This window comes from Styela clava, chromosome 7, assembly GCF_964204865.1.
Source record: "Styela clava chromosome 7, kaStyClav1.hap1.2, whole genome shotgun sequence".
NCBI lineage: Eukaryota > Metazoa > Chordata > Ascidiacea > Stolidobranchia > Styelidae > Styela > Styela clava.
Genome location: NC_135256.1, coordinates 13,560,614 through 13,575,303, shown reverse-complemented (window position 1 = coordinate 13,575,303; position 14,690 = coordinate 13,560,614). Strand labels below are relative to the sequence as shown.

General features: G+C 34.0%; 1 protein-coding gene across 1 annotated transcript in view; it reads right to left on the bottom strand.

Moving 5' to 3' along the window:
- LOC120328892 (plexin-A2-like) overlaps nucleotides 1–14,690 on the bottom strand; it is a 52,781-nt gene that overhangs the window by 10,580 nt on the left and 27,511 nt on the right. The window contains exons 13-23 of the mRNA XM_039395455.2: nucleotides 7,557–7,708; nucleotides 6,323–6,494; nucleotides 5,186–5,383; nucleotides 4,604–4,676; nucleotides 4,099–4,241; nucleotides 3,764–3,916; nucleotides 2,592–2,817; nucleotides 1,848–2,003; nucleotides 1,348–1,510; nucleotides 791–850; nucleotides 156–300 (exon numbers count right to left, since the gene is read on the bottom strand). Of these exons, the coding sequence (XP_039251389.2) occupies nucleotides 156–300; nucleotides 791–850; nucleotides 1,348–1,510; nucleotides 1,848–2,003; nucleotides 2,592–2,817; nucleotides 3,764–3,916; nucleotides 4,099–4,241; nucleotides 4,604–4,676; nucleotides 5,186–5,383; nucleotides 6,323–6,494; nucleotides 7,557–7,708 (1,641 nt within the window). The remainder of the gene's footprint in view (nucleotides 1–155; nucleotides 301–790; nucleotides 851–1,347; nucleotides 1,511–1,847; nucleotides 2,004–2,591; nucleotides 2,818–3,763; nucleotides 3,917–4,098; nucleotides 4,242–4,603; nucleotides 4,677–5,185; nucleotides 5,384–6,322; nucleotides 6,495–7,556; nucleotides 7,709–14,690) is intronic.

The window sequence follows — 14,690 nt, the reverse complement described above, 5'->3', positions numbered from 1 at the left end:
CCACAGAAATTTTTGAAATAAATGAAAGTAATAGCCTTTTAGCGAAAAATACGATCTTTAACCACTTAAAATTTCAAAGCAACATACTTCCACTTCTTGTTCGAAAAGAAACTTCAAACATTAACAAAAAATTGTACAAAACTTAAAGGACTTGCCGTCAAAAAGCTATGCAGCAAGATACTGAACCAATGCGTTAACATTTTTTCAGCGACAGATTCACTTCGTCTCAACAATAACCTTGGGTTTGTTTTACTTTCCATGATGTCACGTATCAATCCGCTGAGCAATTCTTCCAGAATTCTAATAACAAAAATACGACAATAGAAAATTTATAAGAGAGAATACATTCAATGTAAAGTAAAAATAATGTAATCTCTTTCCACCAAATCGCATTCATTGGATCATAGTCTTAACTTCTTCATACAAAACAAGATTGATTAGGAAGCGAATAATTAAATGTGGAAAGCAGAGCTGGAGAGCTGGTTCGAGATCTTAATGGCAGATCTGGCTCCAGATACAGGGTTTCGTTTATTACGTTTCATTGAGGTTTTCAAGTGTGACCAGTGACCACTACCATGAAATATCTGCCCAAATGCAGTTTTGAGAAGGTGGGACTCAAAACTACGATACTAGGGTTTCAAATTTCTAAATTTAAATTTTAAACACTGCTATATAAATTCGACTTGAAACCTCTACATTAATAATGATATTACATACAGTACATTTCAATCAATAAAAAATTGTCAGCTGTATGTCAATTGTCAATCAATGTCAAAATTGTCATACGTACCCGGTAGCATACTGCATTCTATTTTGTAAAACGATCAACAACAATCCTGCAACATTGCTCCTGAAAAAAAAATTAAAATCACAATCACAAAATGAATCTCTCGAGTAGACTACATTAGTTATGAGAAGAGCCGACTGGTTAACCTAACATAGAAAGCTAATGATTGCAACCGGTATTGGTCGGTATATACCAGTTAGTACCAACATTTCTATTCAACATTCATCTCATAAAAGTTTTTACATAGTACCGGTAAGTTTTTTATCCAGTGGTATTCAATTTAAAATATATCGCTAATCAAAAGTTCAAAAATTCAAAGAATAAAAAGATTATTGAACATCTGACTAGAGGACATCGAAAGAATTTATTTGAGAAAAAAAATCAAGTCTAATGTTCGAGCATTCAAATATGATTTACAACAATTTGAAAGTTAAAAAGGCATAAATTTGGAAATATATATCAAACCCTTTATCAACAATACCAAGTGTAATGGAGTAAAGAACTAAATGAATAAACAATCAATTCACAGAGATTGCAAAGTAAAATAATACGAATCAAACCTGTCTTTCATTGAAAATTTTCGTTGTTTTTCCAGTGCGTATATAAAAGTAAGTAGGAAAGTCTTGTTTTCCAATAATTTATCGAAATCTTCGAGAGCTGCACCAAATGTACGATGTTGAGCTCCTCGTCCGTTATGAATATTCAAACGATTGTTTGGATCCACTATAAATATATAGAGTATCTTCAAATTCAAAAATTGCAAGTTGCAACACATACTTTTGTAAAAAAAATAAGACTGATCCCAGCTGCATCTTATAATTATTCATGTGCTACTATTGATAAGTACTTCAATACAATGTAATCAATTGCTGCTTTTACAGGGCCTTGTTTGGAGTGATGTGGTCGTATAAAAAATATCCCATGATTATCGAAATGAAAAATTCCTGTTATAATAAAAGTAAAAAATGAAATACATTGTTTCATCCAGTGAGCAGGATCATTTGCTTGGTAATAAATTGCATTGATAAAGGATAGATATTAGTATTAGTATTTAACTTACAATATGGAGTGTACATGGCTTGATTAAGTTTTTCATACATTTCAGGATCGGGAAATAATACTCTCATGACATAGTCATGTCTTTTACGAAATGGGATACCAACGTTACCCATGTTGTCGAGGTCGGAACGCATGTCCGTTTGAAGCTCAGCAAATGCTAAAAATAAATATACCACATTGTTTAAAATGAAACGTTTTGAAAAATGAAAATGAAACTTTTCGTTTAATGGGTAACTCACGTTTATTTATTGGAAAATTATTTTATTCTATAAAATATCTAGATCTGTTTTAACAAATTTCCATTGGTAATTCCATTTGTGCACTACATTCCATAATAAAAATTACAACAAATGAGAGTAATGCATGATAGTCGAAGAAATAAACAAATCACAGACAATTCACTTTTAATTAATGTAGTTATCACGAATGGGCACCTAGTGAGGGACTCAGAGGATCAATCTGTGATCAAGATTGAGAAATTCTGGTTTATACACAAAATATCAGAGTAAATACTTGCTGCATGTTCAGTACGCCACGCCATCAAAAGATTACGTCACTTCGACCTCACAATCATGTCAAAGAGCTAGTCAAAGTATAGCTACGATCGCCTGAAATGGCATCTTCGCCAACGATAACGATGGCTGTGCCACACCAACTAGAAATACTTACGTCATGCTGTGAACAAGGCCTAGATGTTTAATTTGTGAACAAGGCTGATAAAGGATCAGATGTACTATTTTCTTACCTTCTTTGCATTCTTTTGCAACTTTCGCTTCCATTAAATCATATTGCTTTTGTTTTCGCTTGGCCGTTTCATCCCTCTGTCTGGCCCTTTTGAGCAAAATGACACCGACGATAATAATCACAATGATTATGAGACCAATGAAGGCAATCAAAACGTAAACGAAAGAAGGTAGTCCAGTTTCAAATTGCAGTTCCCCAACATTCTGAAAGTAGTCTCCTATGAAAACCTGCAAAAAATAGGTTCATTCAGAAATTGCAAAATCCCAAAACTAAAGCCTAGATAATCCAGGTTGAACCGGTTTATTTTCGTTATTCGTGTACTATTTGAACCTCAGTAAATATTTATTTAGGGTGTTTTGGGCTCAGAACAAGGCTTCATACAAGCAACCGCCTAAAATTAAGAAGATAGCATGCTAGGAAAAGGAACCTTTAGTCTACCCACTTTAGTGCTCAAGAAGTATGTGTACCAATACGGAGGTAACTAATTCTGTTCGCCTGCTTTAAATCAAGTTGTGTAAATGGACAGAAACCTATGGGCAGGGGGTATATTCACTTGGCTAACACAGACAATCACCAAACTCTTAATAGAACAAAAATAAGGAAAAGCGGAATAAAATTATGGCCTAACCCTAACCTGGTACACACACTACGAGAGTACCCACTTTAGTGCACTGTAGGTAGGGAAACTTAAAAATAAAAGAAATAGCCTATGAGAAGATAGAACTTTCTTCAGGTACTGTATGTACCATAAGGCACACTTAATCATTTGGATCCACATAATGTTTTTCTCAAAAACGAGGCGTGCGCATTATACGCAGGTACACCTTATGTTTGGATCAGGTAGTGCATTATGCACCATTGCCTACACTGAAAAAACCAGTACCCATGCCAGTTATAGCCTGCTGCGCCTTCTAATAAAAACCCAATCTAAGCAATTTATTGACAGTGTGCCTTATAACCTGGTGCATTTTATGGTCGGTAAAATACAGTACTAGAGATTTGAAAACGATTGAAGAAAAGCTTTGAAGAAAAGCAATCTTTTTTATTAATTTGACAAAACAATCTATCATGATCATTTTGTGACCGAAAAAACGTTCAGAATAGATCAAAAATTATTTTATTTATCATCTTTCAAAGGAGAAAAACTATTTATATATTGTTATGATTTCTTACCGTGACAGGATGCTTCCCGCCAGCGCCCTCAGGTGGAACACAAACCAATTTTTCTTTGTCAATACTCGTTACATTGCATTTAAACTCATCTCCGATCTCAACCTTCACAGAACTTATATCACATTTGAGAGGATTGGGGCAGAGGTTACGACCCTGAAAACAAAGTTTATATATTTGTTTGTTCGGGACAATTAACTTTGCTGTTCAAGACGATATTACCATCCAGAATATTGATAAATATTCTTTTAGGTTTTTCAATACGAGTATTCAGTAAAAAAGTCTAGACTTGCATGAACATCTTGCATTATCTATTAATCTTCAAGAAAATACCTTACCATGATAATGATGGGTCCACTCTGATGTTGTAGTGTATTATCAGGAGTATCGAATTGATCGAGAAAAGGATCTTCTGTATATTTAATATATCCTGCGTCTCGAGTCGAACAATCATCAAATATAAGTTTTGCGGAATAATTGCCTAAACAAATACAAAATTAGGCAGTGAACATATATGGTTGGAGCTCGAGTTATAAGTTAGTTGGAAAGTAAAAATGAACTTGGATTTGATTGAATACATGCTCGGATATTGTTTTAGATTTTGGTAAACAAATTTTTTACTGCTATTGACTTTGAGGAAGAATTTATTTCAATATTTTAAACTCCTAAACATGCCTTTTTGAGTCTCATGAATTTCAAAATTAATTTTAGTTGATAAAATCCATTTTGGATACCCAATAGGAAGAATATATTAGAAAATTAAACAATCATCTATATATATATGCAAGCTTATTAATATTCCAAGTTGTTTAAAAAATAAAAGCAATAAACATTGTAGATTACCTGCCGGAGAATTAGCAATCTTCGGTGACATGCAAATTCGTTTGTCTTTATTTTTAGAAGCCGGTTCGCATTCCTTCAAATAAAATATGATATTATGTTAGATGTCAAGTAACAGATATAGGGATGTCCAAAATAAATAGAATATATTCAAAATTCACTATATGCGATACAGTAATTTTTGAATTTAGGAATAATTTAGAATATCTTTGTTTAAAAAATTAGGGATTTTGAGCAGTCAGACAAGCAGATCAAAACATAGGATATCTAAACTAGAAACAAACAACATTTGTTACAAACAATGTAATTTTCCACATGAACTTGATCCAAATTTAGAAATGTATTCAATATTTCATATTCGAACATATTTTCTCCGAATATTTTGAAATAGTGAAAAAATAGTGAAAAAAGGTACAGAAGTTCTATATTTTCTATTCTTTCTTTTTACTTAGTGGATGAAGTCTATTTATTACAAAATTATTCTTAAAATAAGGAGTTCAGTATATCACACAGAACCAATTTAAACTATTCGCTATGGACATGTCTGCTCATAAAAATAAAAAATTAAAAATTCGTAACACTCACTCGAGAAGCCACAGAGCCTTCAAATTTGACTTCAAGAACCAATGATTGAGCCAAGTTTAAATTTCTTCCTGTGACTTGTAGTTTCATTCCTCCACTTTTAATGGATTCTTTTGGTTCCATTGGAATTTTATCATCTGGGAAATTATCTTCGAGAAGAAATGGTTGAGGATAGTAGTAAGGTTTTTCATCAAAAACAAGCTGAAAAATCGAAGTATATAATTAGAGAAAATCACCATGCCACAACTTGGCGCTCCAGGATTATGTGCACCAAGATGGCGCAATACTATGTTCAGGTTGTGCGCCGTCTTGGTGTACAAACTTCGGGAGCACCCAAATTTTATTCTGTAATGTTTGGCCTGAAAAAAGTCCGACAAGCGAATGGTTCTTTTATATTATAATTTTTTTATTATTACTCTAGCTCTAGGAAGTACTTTTGGAGTAGGGTAATTATTTTTTAGTAATTTTTATACAATATTTTCTTTAAAACTATCTATTTTTAGACAAGAGCCTGCTTGTAGAGAACAGAATAAAATATCTCAGAGAAAAATGGAAGAAAAACAAAAAAAAGAAAATTTTTATGACCCCTTCAAAAATAGCTTTCGGGTAAATACATAGGATAGGTTTTGTCATATTTATCCAAGGGGAAACCTATTCTAAATGAATTATCTCTGGAAAAAAATGAAAAAAGACCCGAAAGCCAGAACACAAAAAGAAAAATTTTATGATCTTTTCAAAAACAACATTCATGTATCTACACAGGATAGGTTTTGTCATTATTATCCAAAGGTGAAACCCTATTCTAAAAAAAATACAAAAATACATGTCGGGTATAAGATTAGTAAATATTCTGTTCCCCTTAATAAATGCATGGACTTGAACTAACCAAATGTCCATTCAGCTGATGATATAACATTACTAGACTAGACATTACCTGGACGATAATCTGGTAAAATTACATTTTTGTGGTTTTCAAATTACCATGATGACACATAAGATAGCCTTAATAGTTAGTTATCATTGTTTCATGTTCCTAAACTAATTATATCTTAAAGACACCTATTAACTTACGCCATAACTGAGATTTTAGACCTATATATTCAAACATTGTATTTATACATATGTTTTAATTTTTCAAACCTTCACACGGGCTCTATCAAAATCTCGTTTCTTTCTGTGAAGATGTATATGTGGTCCGTGGTGTTTTTGATGATGGTGGTGTCTATGTGATGTGTGTCTACGACTTCTACTTCTAGATGAAGGATTGAAGCATGCCAGTTTGCAGGTAAAAGATAAACCAGTCATGGTGCTCCTGAAATAACAAATAAAATACACTTAATATGGTACTCTAGTAATATGTGAACCAAGATGGCGGACACTGGAATGTAGTATGTGTACCTGGTTAGGCCATCATTTTATTCCAATTTTCCTTATTTTAGTTCTATTATGAGTTCGGGGACTAGCCAAGTGACTCCCGTAGTATTTGTACCTGAAATTATGGCCTAACCCTCACCTGGTACACATACTACATTGCAGTGTACGCAGTCCTGGTTCACATACCACGGGAGTACTCTTAATATGGCAGTGAAACAATCACTATCAATGTTATTGCCTTTTGCATTAAACTATCAAATTTATGAGGGAAAACAATGATGTGATTCAGGGTTTGATTCCAGTACTTTGACCTGCGTTAAAAATTTAGTTGTGAGACAATCCGAACAAGGCTTTGTGCAAATCTTTTTCCATAGGCAGAGGCTGATCATTATGTATAAATTGGTGGGCATGGAGTTCAAAGATTCTTAACGTGCAACACCAACATAGTTCGATACAAAGCTCTCATCGCCACCAGCCAATCGCGCCTACTAAATTATGCAAGTGAAAGTACCGGCTGAAATAATGTTACTCTCAGTAAATAGTAAAACTGTATAGCTTTAAGCAACATCATATTTAGAATTTATAATCAGAACTTTGTTGAATACATCCCTAATATAAAATTTCTCACACCTGGATCAGATTATTGGAACATAAATTTATATTAAATAATAATATTCAAACACTCAAACATGCATGCTTTAATATAAGTTCCTTAATTAATCATAACTAGGATAGTGACTGATAGTTCAATAGAACAATTCTCCATTTTATTGGACATGAAGTAGACCCATGGATTGTTTTGTTATTGTTGATCTCCTTGTTAGTATTTCTTTTCTTTTTCTTGTGAAAAATCGCTTTTCGTATTAACTACTAATTGACGTATTGATGACAAATTGCTTCAAAATGAACAACAACATAATAATAACAATCCAATCCATATATCCAGTCAAATATAGAGTGATACAATATGAGAAATAAAATTTTTCTTATGCAAACAGACCTGTCGACTAGGCAGCTTCTGCCTTCAATATACACAGTGACATTGTTTCCAATATCAAGATGTTCTCCTTCAAATTTAATCTTAGTTCCACCAGAATATAATCCATGCTCAGGATGAAAACTTTTAAGCTTAGGTTCAACAAATTTGAATGTCTGAAAAATAAAATAATGAATTGAATAGATAATATGCAACAAATGAGTATATAAGCGTGTAGTCATTGCAAATGGTAGCTAGCATGCTTGACGCAAGCATATTGGAAATTACAGTCTCTTGTCTGGTAATAGTCCATGGCGAGCATGGGAATAGTCGATTTTGTCTATGGATTCGAGCATACCAAGCCACACAGGGTAATCAGAAGAGCAGTGGAAAAAGTGTTTCTAAGGATATGCACAATGCACCAACCGACGAACCATAGTAAAACAAGCCATCTGCACTTCAGTAAACCGTAACCATCACACAACATTACACCCATTCCGATAACTTCTGCAGTGACTGGGATACAGAAAATACCAGTTCATTATGAGAGCTGCGTGTCTCGTCAGTATCCTTTTAATGAGCGGCAGTGTTCACTATTAGCGCACTTTTTTGCGAAAATTGCGAAGCACTTTCGCAACTTTTTTTAGGGACTGCGAAATAGCACTTTTTTCCGATTTTGAAGAGAAAAAGCACTTTTTTTCGATTTTGAATGAAATAAAAATTCAAAGTTGACAAATATTTTTGTGTGCGTATTAAGTTGACAAATAAGTAACATACTAGTACTTTTGTAACTCAATTCTGCATATCATAACGATATTTACCGGAACCCTAACCTATGTGGTGAAGACACGGAAGATAAAGCTTTTGCATTAATGGCAAAATTCTTGTTTATAATATGATTATTATACAAGCACACTGATTCCGCTTCCACCGCGAAAACGCTCGGCGGCGTCTTTGAAACCAGATGTCCGAATGCAAGGCAGTGCGTTTCTCTAAACGAGAGTGGTCATGTGACTGTCAATGACATCGATGAATTGTGACCAAAGTACACGATTTTCTAGTACTGGTTTGACAGGTCTGTGTTCTCTTCTTAGTGAATTTACTGGAGCCATTCAGAAATTTCTGATACTCGACACGACATTGTTTAGTAATGGAATGCAAACTTGGGCCATTGTTTGTTAAATTAGAAGAAACTTTTAGCAGCATCACACAGATTTGCAAAATCGCCAAATTGACAAAATACATACGTCGTCGTATTACCATTTAACAGCCATTTTATTGTAACCACGAATGATAAAAGCAAATGGCGTTTCGCGGAATTTTGCGATATTCAGTATTAGCTAGTCTAGTCATTCACAAAAATCAAACTCAGACCAGGGTCAAAAATCAATCTAAACTTTTTCCTCATTAATATGCGAGTAGGGGTGGGCAAAATCGAATATTTTTTCGAATTGAATATTTTTAACGAATAAGGAATATTTTTTATGCACAGCAGGAGTCTAGAACGTCGGTCGAAAAATTAGCAAGTAAGCCCTTACTACTGGTTAATTTCGTTATAATAGCTAATTGTTTTGTCACCGCAATCGTTTTGGCGACTATATCCTGGGTTTGGCAATCCAGGCTTACGCTGCGTTCACATCGGCAACAGCTGTTAAGGGCATTAACGACAAATTTCAAAACCAAAATAAACATTTGCGTTGACTTGATATTACCTATCAACGTTTGCAAATTTACTGTCCCAATTTTAAGCGAATGGTATTATTATTATCGATGCCGGAATGCAGATATTTAAGACGATAATTAACTTTTATAATTTTTTTATGGTGTCTGTATTAATTTACAGATAAACCTCGCAAATCTGAGATTGTGCCATTCCTGAATGTTGATTTAAAATTGTGATTAAATAATTCGGCAATGAAGGCATTTCTGCGTGGCCATAAGACGAGATGACTTTAATAAACAGCACTTCTTCAAGGATATTTTACATATGCGACTAATGCTAAAAACATTGGGCTCCAGTGCTCTGGTGCCTAATCAGGCGCTAATTGCAACTAATTCAACTTAAGTTTCAACGACTTTTTTCGTCTTCACGATATGTTATCTTTTTTATTCGGCGCTGATAATGATAAATAAAAAATGTGTAATTGTTGATTGCAATTCCGGAAAACGTATTTTCCTTCCTCGCCATGAAACGAATTTAACCGCAGTTAACCGCGCATTGGAAAGCAAAACACAATTTATTAACATTACTTTACAACGAGTTACGGGTAAGAATTAACCAGACGGCTATCGCTAACATGTAGAAACAATAAATTTGAAACGATTTTGTATAAAGCGTGTCAACATCGTTTTTGTAAATTTAGAAACGTCGATAAGTAAGACAAGTAAATAATGTATTTTATGGAACTTTCATGGGATATTGGTGAGAAATATTATTTTGACCATGTCGAAATGCCATTATTGCCGATTTATTCACGTGTTTAGTTAATATCAGTGTTTTAACCCAAAGCTGAGTTACGTAAATACTTAACACTGAGTACTCAAGAGATAACCAATTTGCGGAGTTTTTCAATTATTATTTAATACGAAAGTAACACCGACACGATCTAAAATAAAAAGCATAGAAATGTCAACTATCTGCTTCACAAATATCGCATCCCGGGGTCAGTAATAATATTATTGTTCGCTCAAACTTGGGACCTTAATTTACGAACTGATACAAATCCTACACAGAAGATAAAAATCAGAACAAAATCAATTTTCGTTGTGAATGCGCTCATTAATAGTTGTCTTTAAAATCTTCGCCGATGTGAATTCACAATTCTATCCGAAATATAAAAACCAAACTACGATGCCCGCCGTTACGTGAGAATTAATATTTGCTAGTGAATAAAAACATGCTTTAATATAGTTTAACAACACGATCGCGGCGACAAAAAATTTACTGCAGCCTTCGATTATGACAAAATTATGAAATAATCATTGAATGGCAATAAAAATTTAACTTCATTAACAATAATTTTCAAGTAATAGTTTCACATTTTCATGATTTTGATCGTCGCTTCATGCGAGCGTGTTTTTGTACATATAAACTAGGCTTGCACGTAATTTACGGATTTACGGAATTATTTCGAGTTACGGAAGCGAAGTTACGAATTACGTAAAGTCGTAATTATTGGTCGAGCGCTTTCGCGATTGAAACGAGCTCTCTTCAGAGCAGTCAATTCCGTCGATTGTAAAAAATTAAAGTTTAAGTAAAAGAATTTAGAGTTCCGGTATTCGCAGCCGTTTTTCTCTCTCTTGTTAGGCAGATGGGGAGGCATAACGCGTCATTTACTAACCTATTATCAACTTATCTAGGATGGCCAATGTACATATTAACCGTAGATAAGGAATAGAATTGTGTTGAGACCGATGGACGTCAACACACCTGGTTTCAACTTCTTCGGGTGAAATGACTAAAGAATGTAAGAGATCAACTTACCAAACATGGTCTATTCGTAAATGCCGTGATAATTAATGTCGCGCTTATCAAACAGCAATATAAAGACGGAAGAGAAATTGCGTAATGAACCAACGCAACCTAGTCTTTTCAGCATCGGTAAAGCGATTGAGACGGCAGAGGAACAACAATAGGACAGGATTTCCCGTGTTTATTCTGCGCGAGATCCATTTTCTATTACAAAATCTTGATGTTCTGTTAGCGATTTTATCGTTATATATCTGTCCGGACTTGGCATTGCTCAATATGTTTTTCACAATGCCTCGCAATATGTCGGCCAAATATGATTACCTGTCTTTACCAAATGCGGCAACTTATTTTGATTTATCGTCGACTCGAATACCACCGGCACTCGACCAAACTTGTGTCAATCTTGGCAAATAGGATTGTCGACTTGAGTTAGAAAAATAAATTAATATTTTCATGAGTGCAAAATAAATGTCACAAAATGCATTGTTTTGCGATATAACTTTGCATTTTCGGAGAAGGCATGTCATATACGTACGGTATTTTAAATAATGCGCAAATAATTAATATTTGATCTAAATTTATCGCAAATAATGTTATAACTTTTAGGCTGCGAAATGATTCAAAGTAAAATGAAGCATAGAATTCGGAATATCGTCAATAAGTCGGCATCAATAATTATTATAAAATGCTAACTAAGTAGTAAAGTCGGATATTGTAAAAAACGGTGAAATAACAAGTCTTCGTCTCGAGGCAAGCGAAAGTATAATAAAACGAGAGAATACGCTTGTAGTTGATTAATAAATTAGCAACCCGGAATTTTTATTTAATACGAAAGTCGTATTAATACGATAATACGATTTAAAAAAAAGTGAACTATCGTTTCTTGAATATATTACCAGTGTTGGTAATGATAAAATTGATCGCATAAAATTTGGTGATAAAGTGGATAAAAAAAAATTAAAGCTAATACAAAAGATAAAAATCAGAATAAAATTATTTTGAATTCACTCCCTGATATTTGTCTTTAACATCTGTCGCCGGCGTGTAGTACTGCCGGGAATATGAAAACCAAACTTCGATGTCCCATTCGGAATAGAAGTGGATTAAATTGGTTGTTATGATAGGTTTAAATGTGTGAAAAAAATATCGCAATTACGGGGTCATTACGTAATCGATTTGGCCGTAATTACGGAATTGATTTTTGTCAATTACGTGCAAGCCTAATATAAACCATGATGACACTACTGACATCTGCGAGTTATAGATCTCTCCAAATTTAATTTTCGCGATTTTTAATGTTTCATTTCTAGATGTGGATGCCCGCTGACTACGGATCAATGGTCGATGTTTTAAAATAGGACTTCGGACCGTTCGGCAAAGAGAGGCGGGCTACACGTAACTGCGAAATTTCGCCGTGAACGACCTTACATTTTAGTTATAAACGCATTACGTCGTCGCGAATTGCAGTTTTGGTGTAATGTTTTAACTTCCCCCTAATCTCCCGTTGAAAAAATCCTGGCTGCGCCCCTGCCCGGTGATAATTATAGCTAAAATGTTACAATTTTATTTACGGAATTTGCAAATTCACCATTTTGATGATCCCGCCCTAATTATTGGTGCAAAAATACTCAAAATATAACGAATTTAATCATTTCCGATGTTAATAGGCGCAATTCATGACGGAGACAGTGTGCGTTGTTACATCGAAATTCACGATCGATTTTACGTTATACTCTTGTTCACGATTTCAACACTCCACCGCCATGCATGGCTGAGTGGAAGGTTCACATTTTCGAAACATTACTTGGTCAAGGATGGGAGGGATCACTAACGAGCTAATTGAAAGCACATTAAAAGGATTATGACTTGTCATTTTTTTCTGGTTATAGCCTGTACATGTTATACCGTGTGTGGGCTCTCGAAACGTCAATTTAACTTTTAATTTTCGACAATCAATGTATGTGCGGCTCCTACATGAAACGGCTAATTCATGCTGCCAATATACGGAGTTTGAAATCTGGGATATTTATTTCGAATAGTCTATTTATTTTGACTCTTCTAAAATTAGGAAGCTTTGTTGGTACCTTTTTTGGCGCAAAGTATGGAATTGAAACGATAAGAATATTTTGCCCAGTCCTATAGGCGAGGTTATGATATTAACGCAGAGAATATTTGTAAGCTTGCGAACATCGGGGTTGGGCGGAATTATACGATTATGTTGTTGTTCTTAAATAATAACTTTTTCGATGAATGTTTATTTTACTTTTGTGTATTAATTATGATATGTTGAGTTTTCGTTTATTTCAAATTCGAAATTGTCCGGAATACTCAAACAGGTGTAATAAGTGTAATATTGATAGTATAGTGTAATCGAGCAACCAACTTAGAAGTCTTTAGAGATGTCTAATGAACTTGATGTGTTACGGGTGACGTAACCCCGTTTTTTTTATTAAATTTGATTGTTCTACCTTCCGCTTATAAAACAACATCGTTATACAGTCATCTAAGGTAACTCTCGCGACCAAATCTTTTTGTTCTGTATGGCATCACCTTAGCGCCATTTATTACCGACTGAATTTTAATTGTGTTTTATGATAAGTTATTTTCTGTTAGTTGGCGCTGATAACGTCGCTAATTTCTGTATAAACATGGAAAATTTTAAATATGTTCCTTACGTCTCTGCTATAATTGACAAGCGATAGCACAAGATTCAGCAGCAAATGATAAGCAAAGCTATTTTATAATCATGGGTTGCTTAATAAAGATTTGCTAATTATGGCAGGATATAAAGAACATGGCCTGAAATATATTATTAACAGAACGATGTTTATTTTTCAGTCGACGAAAACCCTTAATAATAACGATTGCCGAAATCGCGAAAAAAATAAATACGGATTTTTGATTGTGATCAGATGACTGAGAGGGCACATGTTTTTTCTCTGTTCGAAGCAGATATAAAACGAATACCATGTTGCCGAAAAGCGGTTACGTGTTATCTTTCTTTAGCCAATCAAAATAGTGGTAATGGTATATATAAAAGGTTTCTAAACTTTACAAACTCGGAACGCAATTAATATTAAAATTACAAGTAATGGTGCATGGAAAAACGAATTTGATTTTATTGAAATTGAAACGCACACACATAAGAGTTTTACATTTCATGCACAACTAACCGATGCTACATGTGAGATTTGTGCACATGAACGATTATATATCGCGATTATTTATGTGAGAATGCTGCTCTTTCAACTTTAATTTCCAGGATTTCGGCGTTCACGTGGTCGACTAAAAAAGATTTATTAAATGGATTGGTATTTCGCGTCACACTCAAAATTATTTGAGAACCACTATCATGTCATTCGTTTATTTTTTACATTCATGTTTTTTTCAAGAATCACCCTGTTGTATTTCCTGTACCTTCGCAAAGGAAAACTCTTTGGTGTCATCATTACTATTAGTGTAATTGAAAGTGGCGTTGAGATGCGAATACTTCATACTAGGTCTGCAGCATTAGAGAGAGCGTTATTTATAAATGCTGGAAGTACATGGCATTTCTTAAAAATTTGCAAATATATGATGTTTTCTACCCGATTTGAACTAACTGGCACGCAGACCAATGCAAGTCGATATTTGAAAATTACACGTCTTAGCGTAAGTAATCCGTGAGACAGTATAATATAAATTAG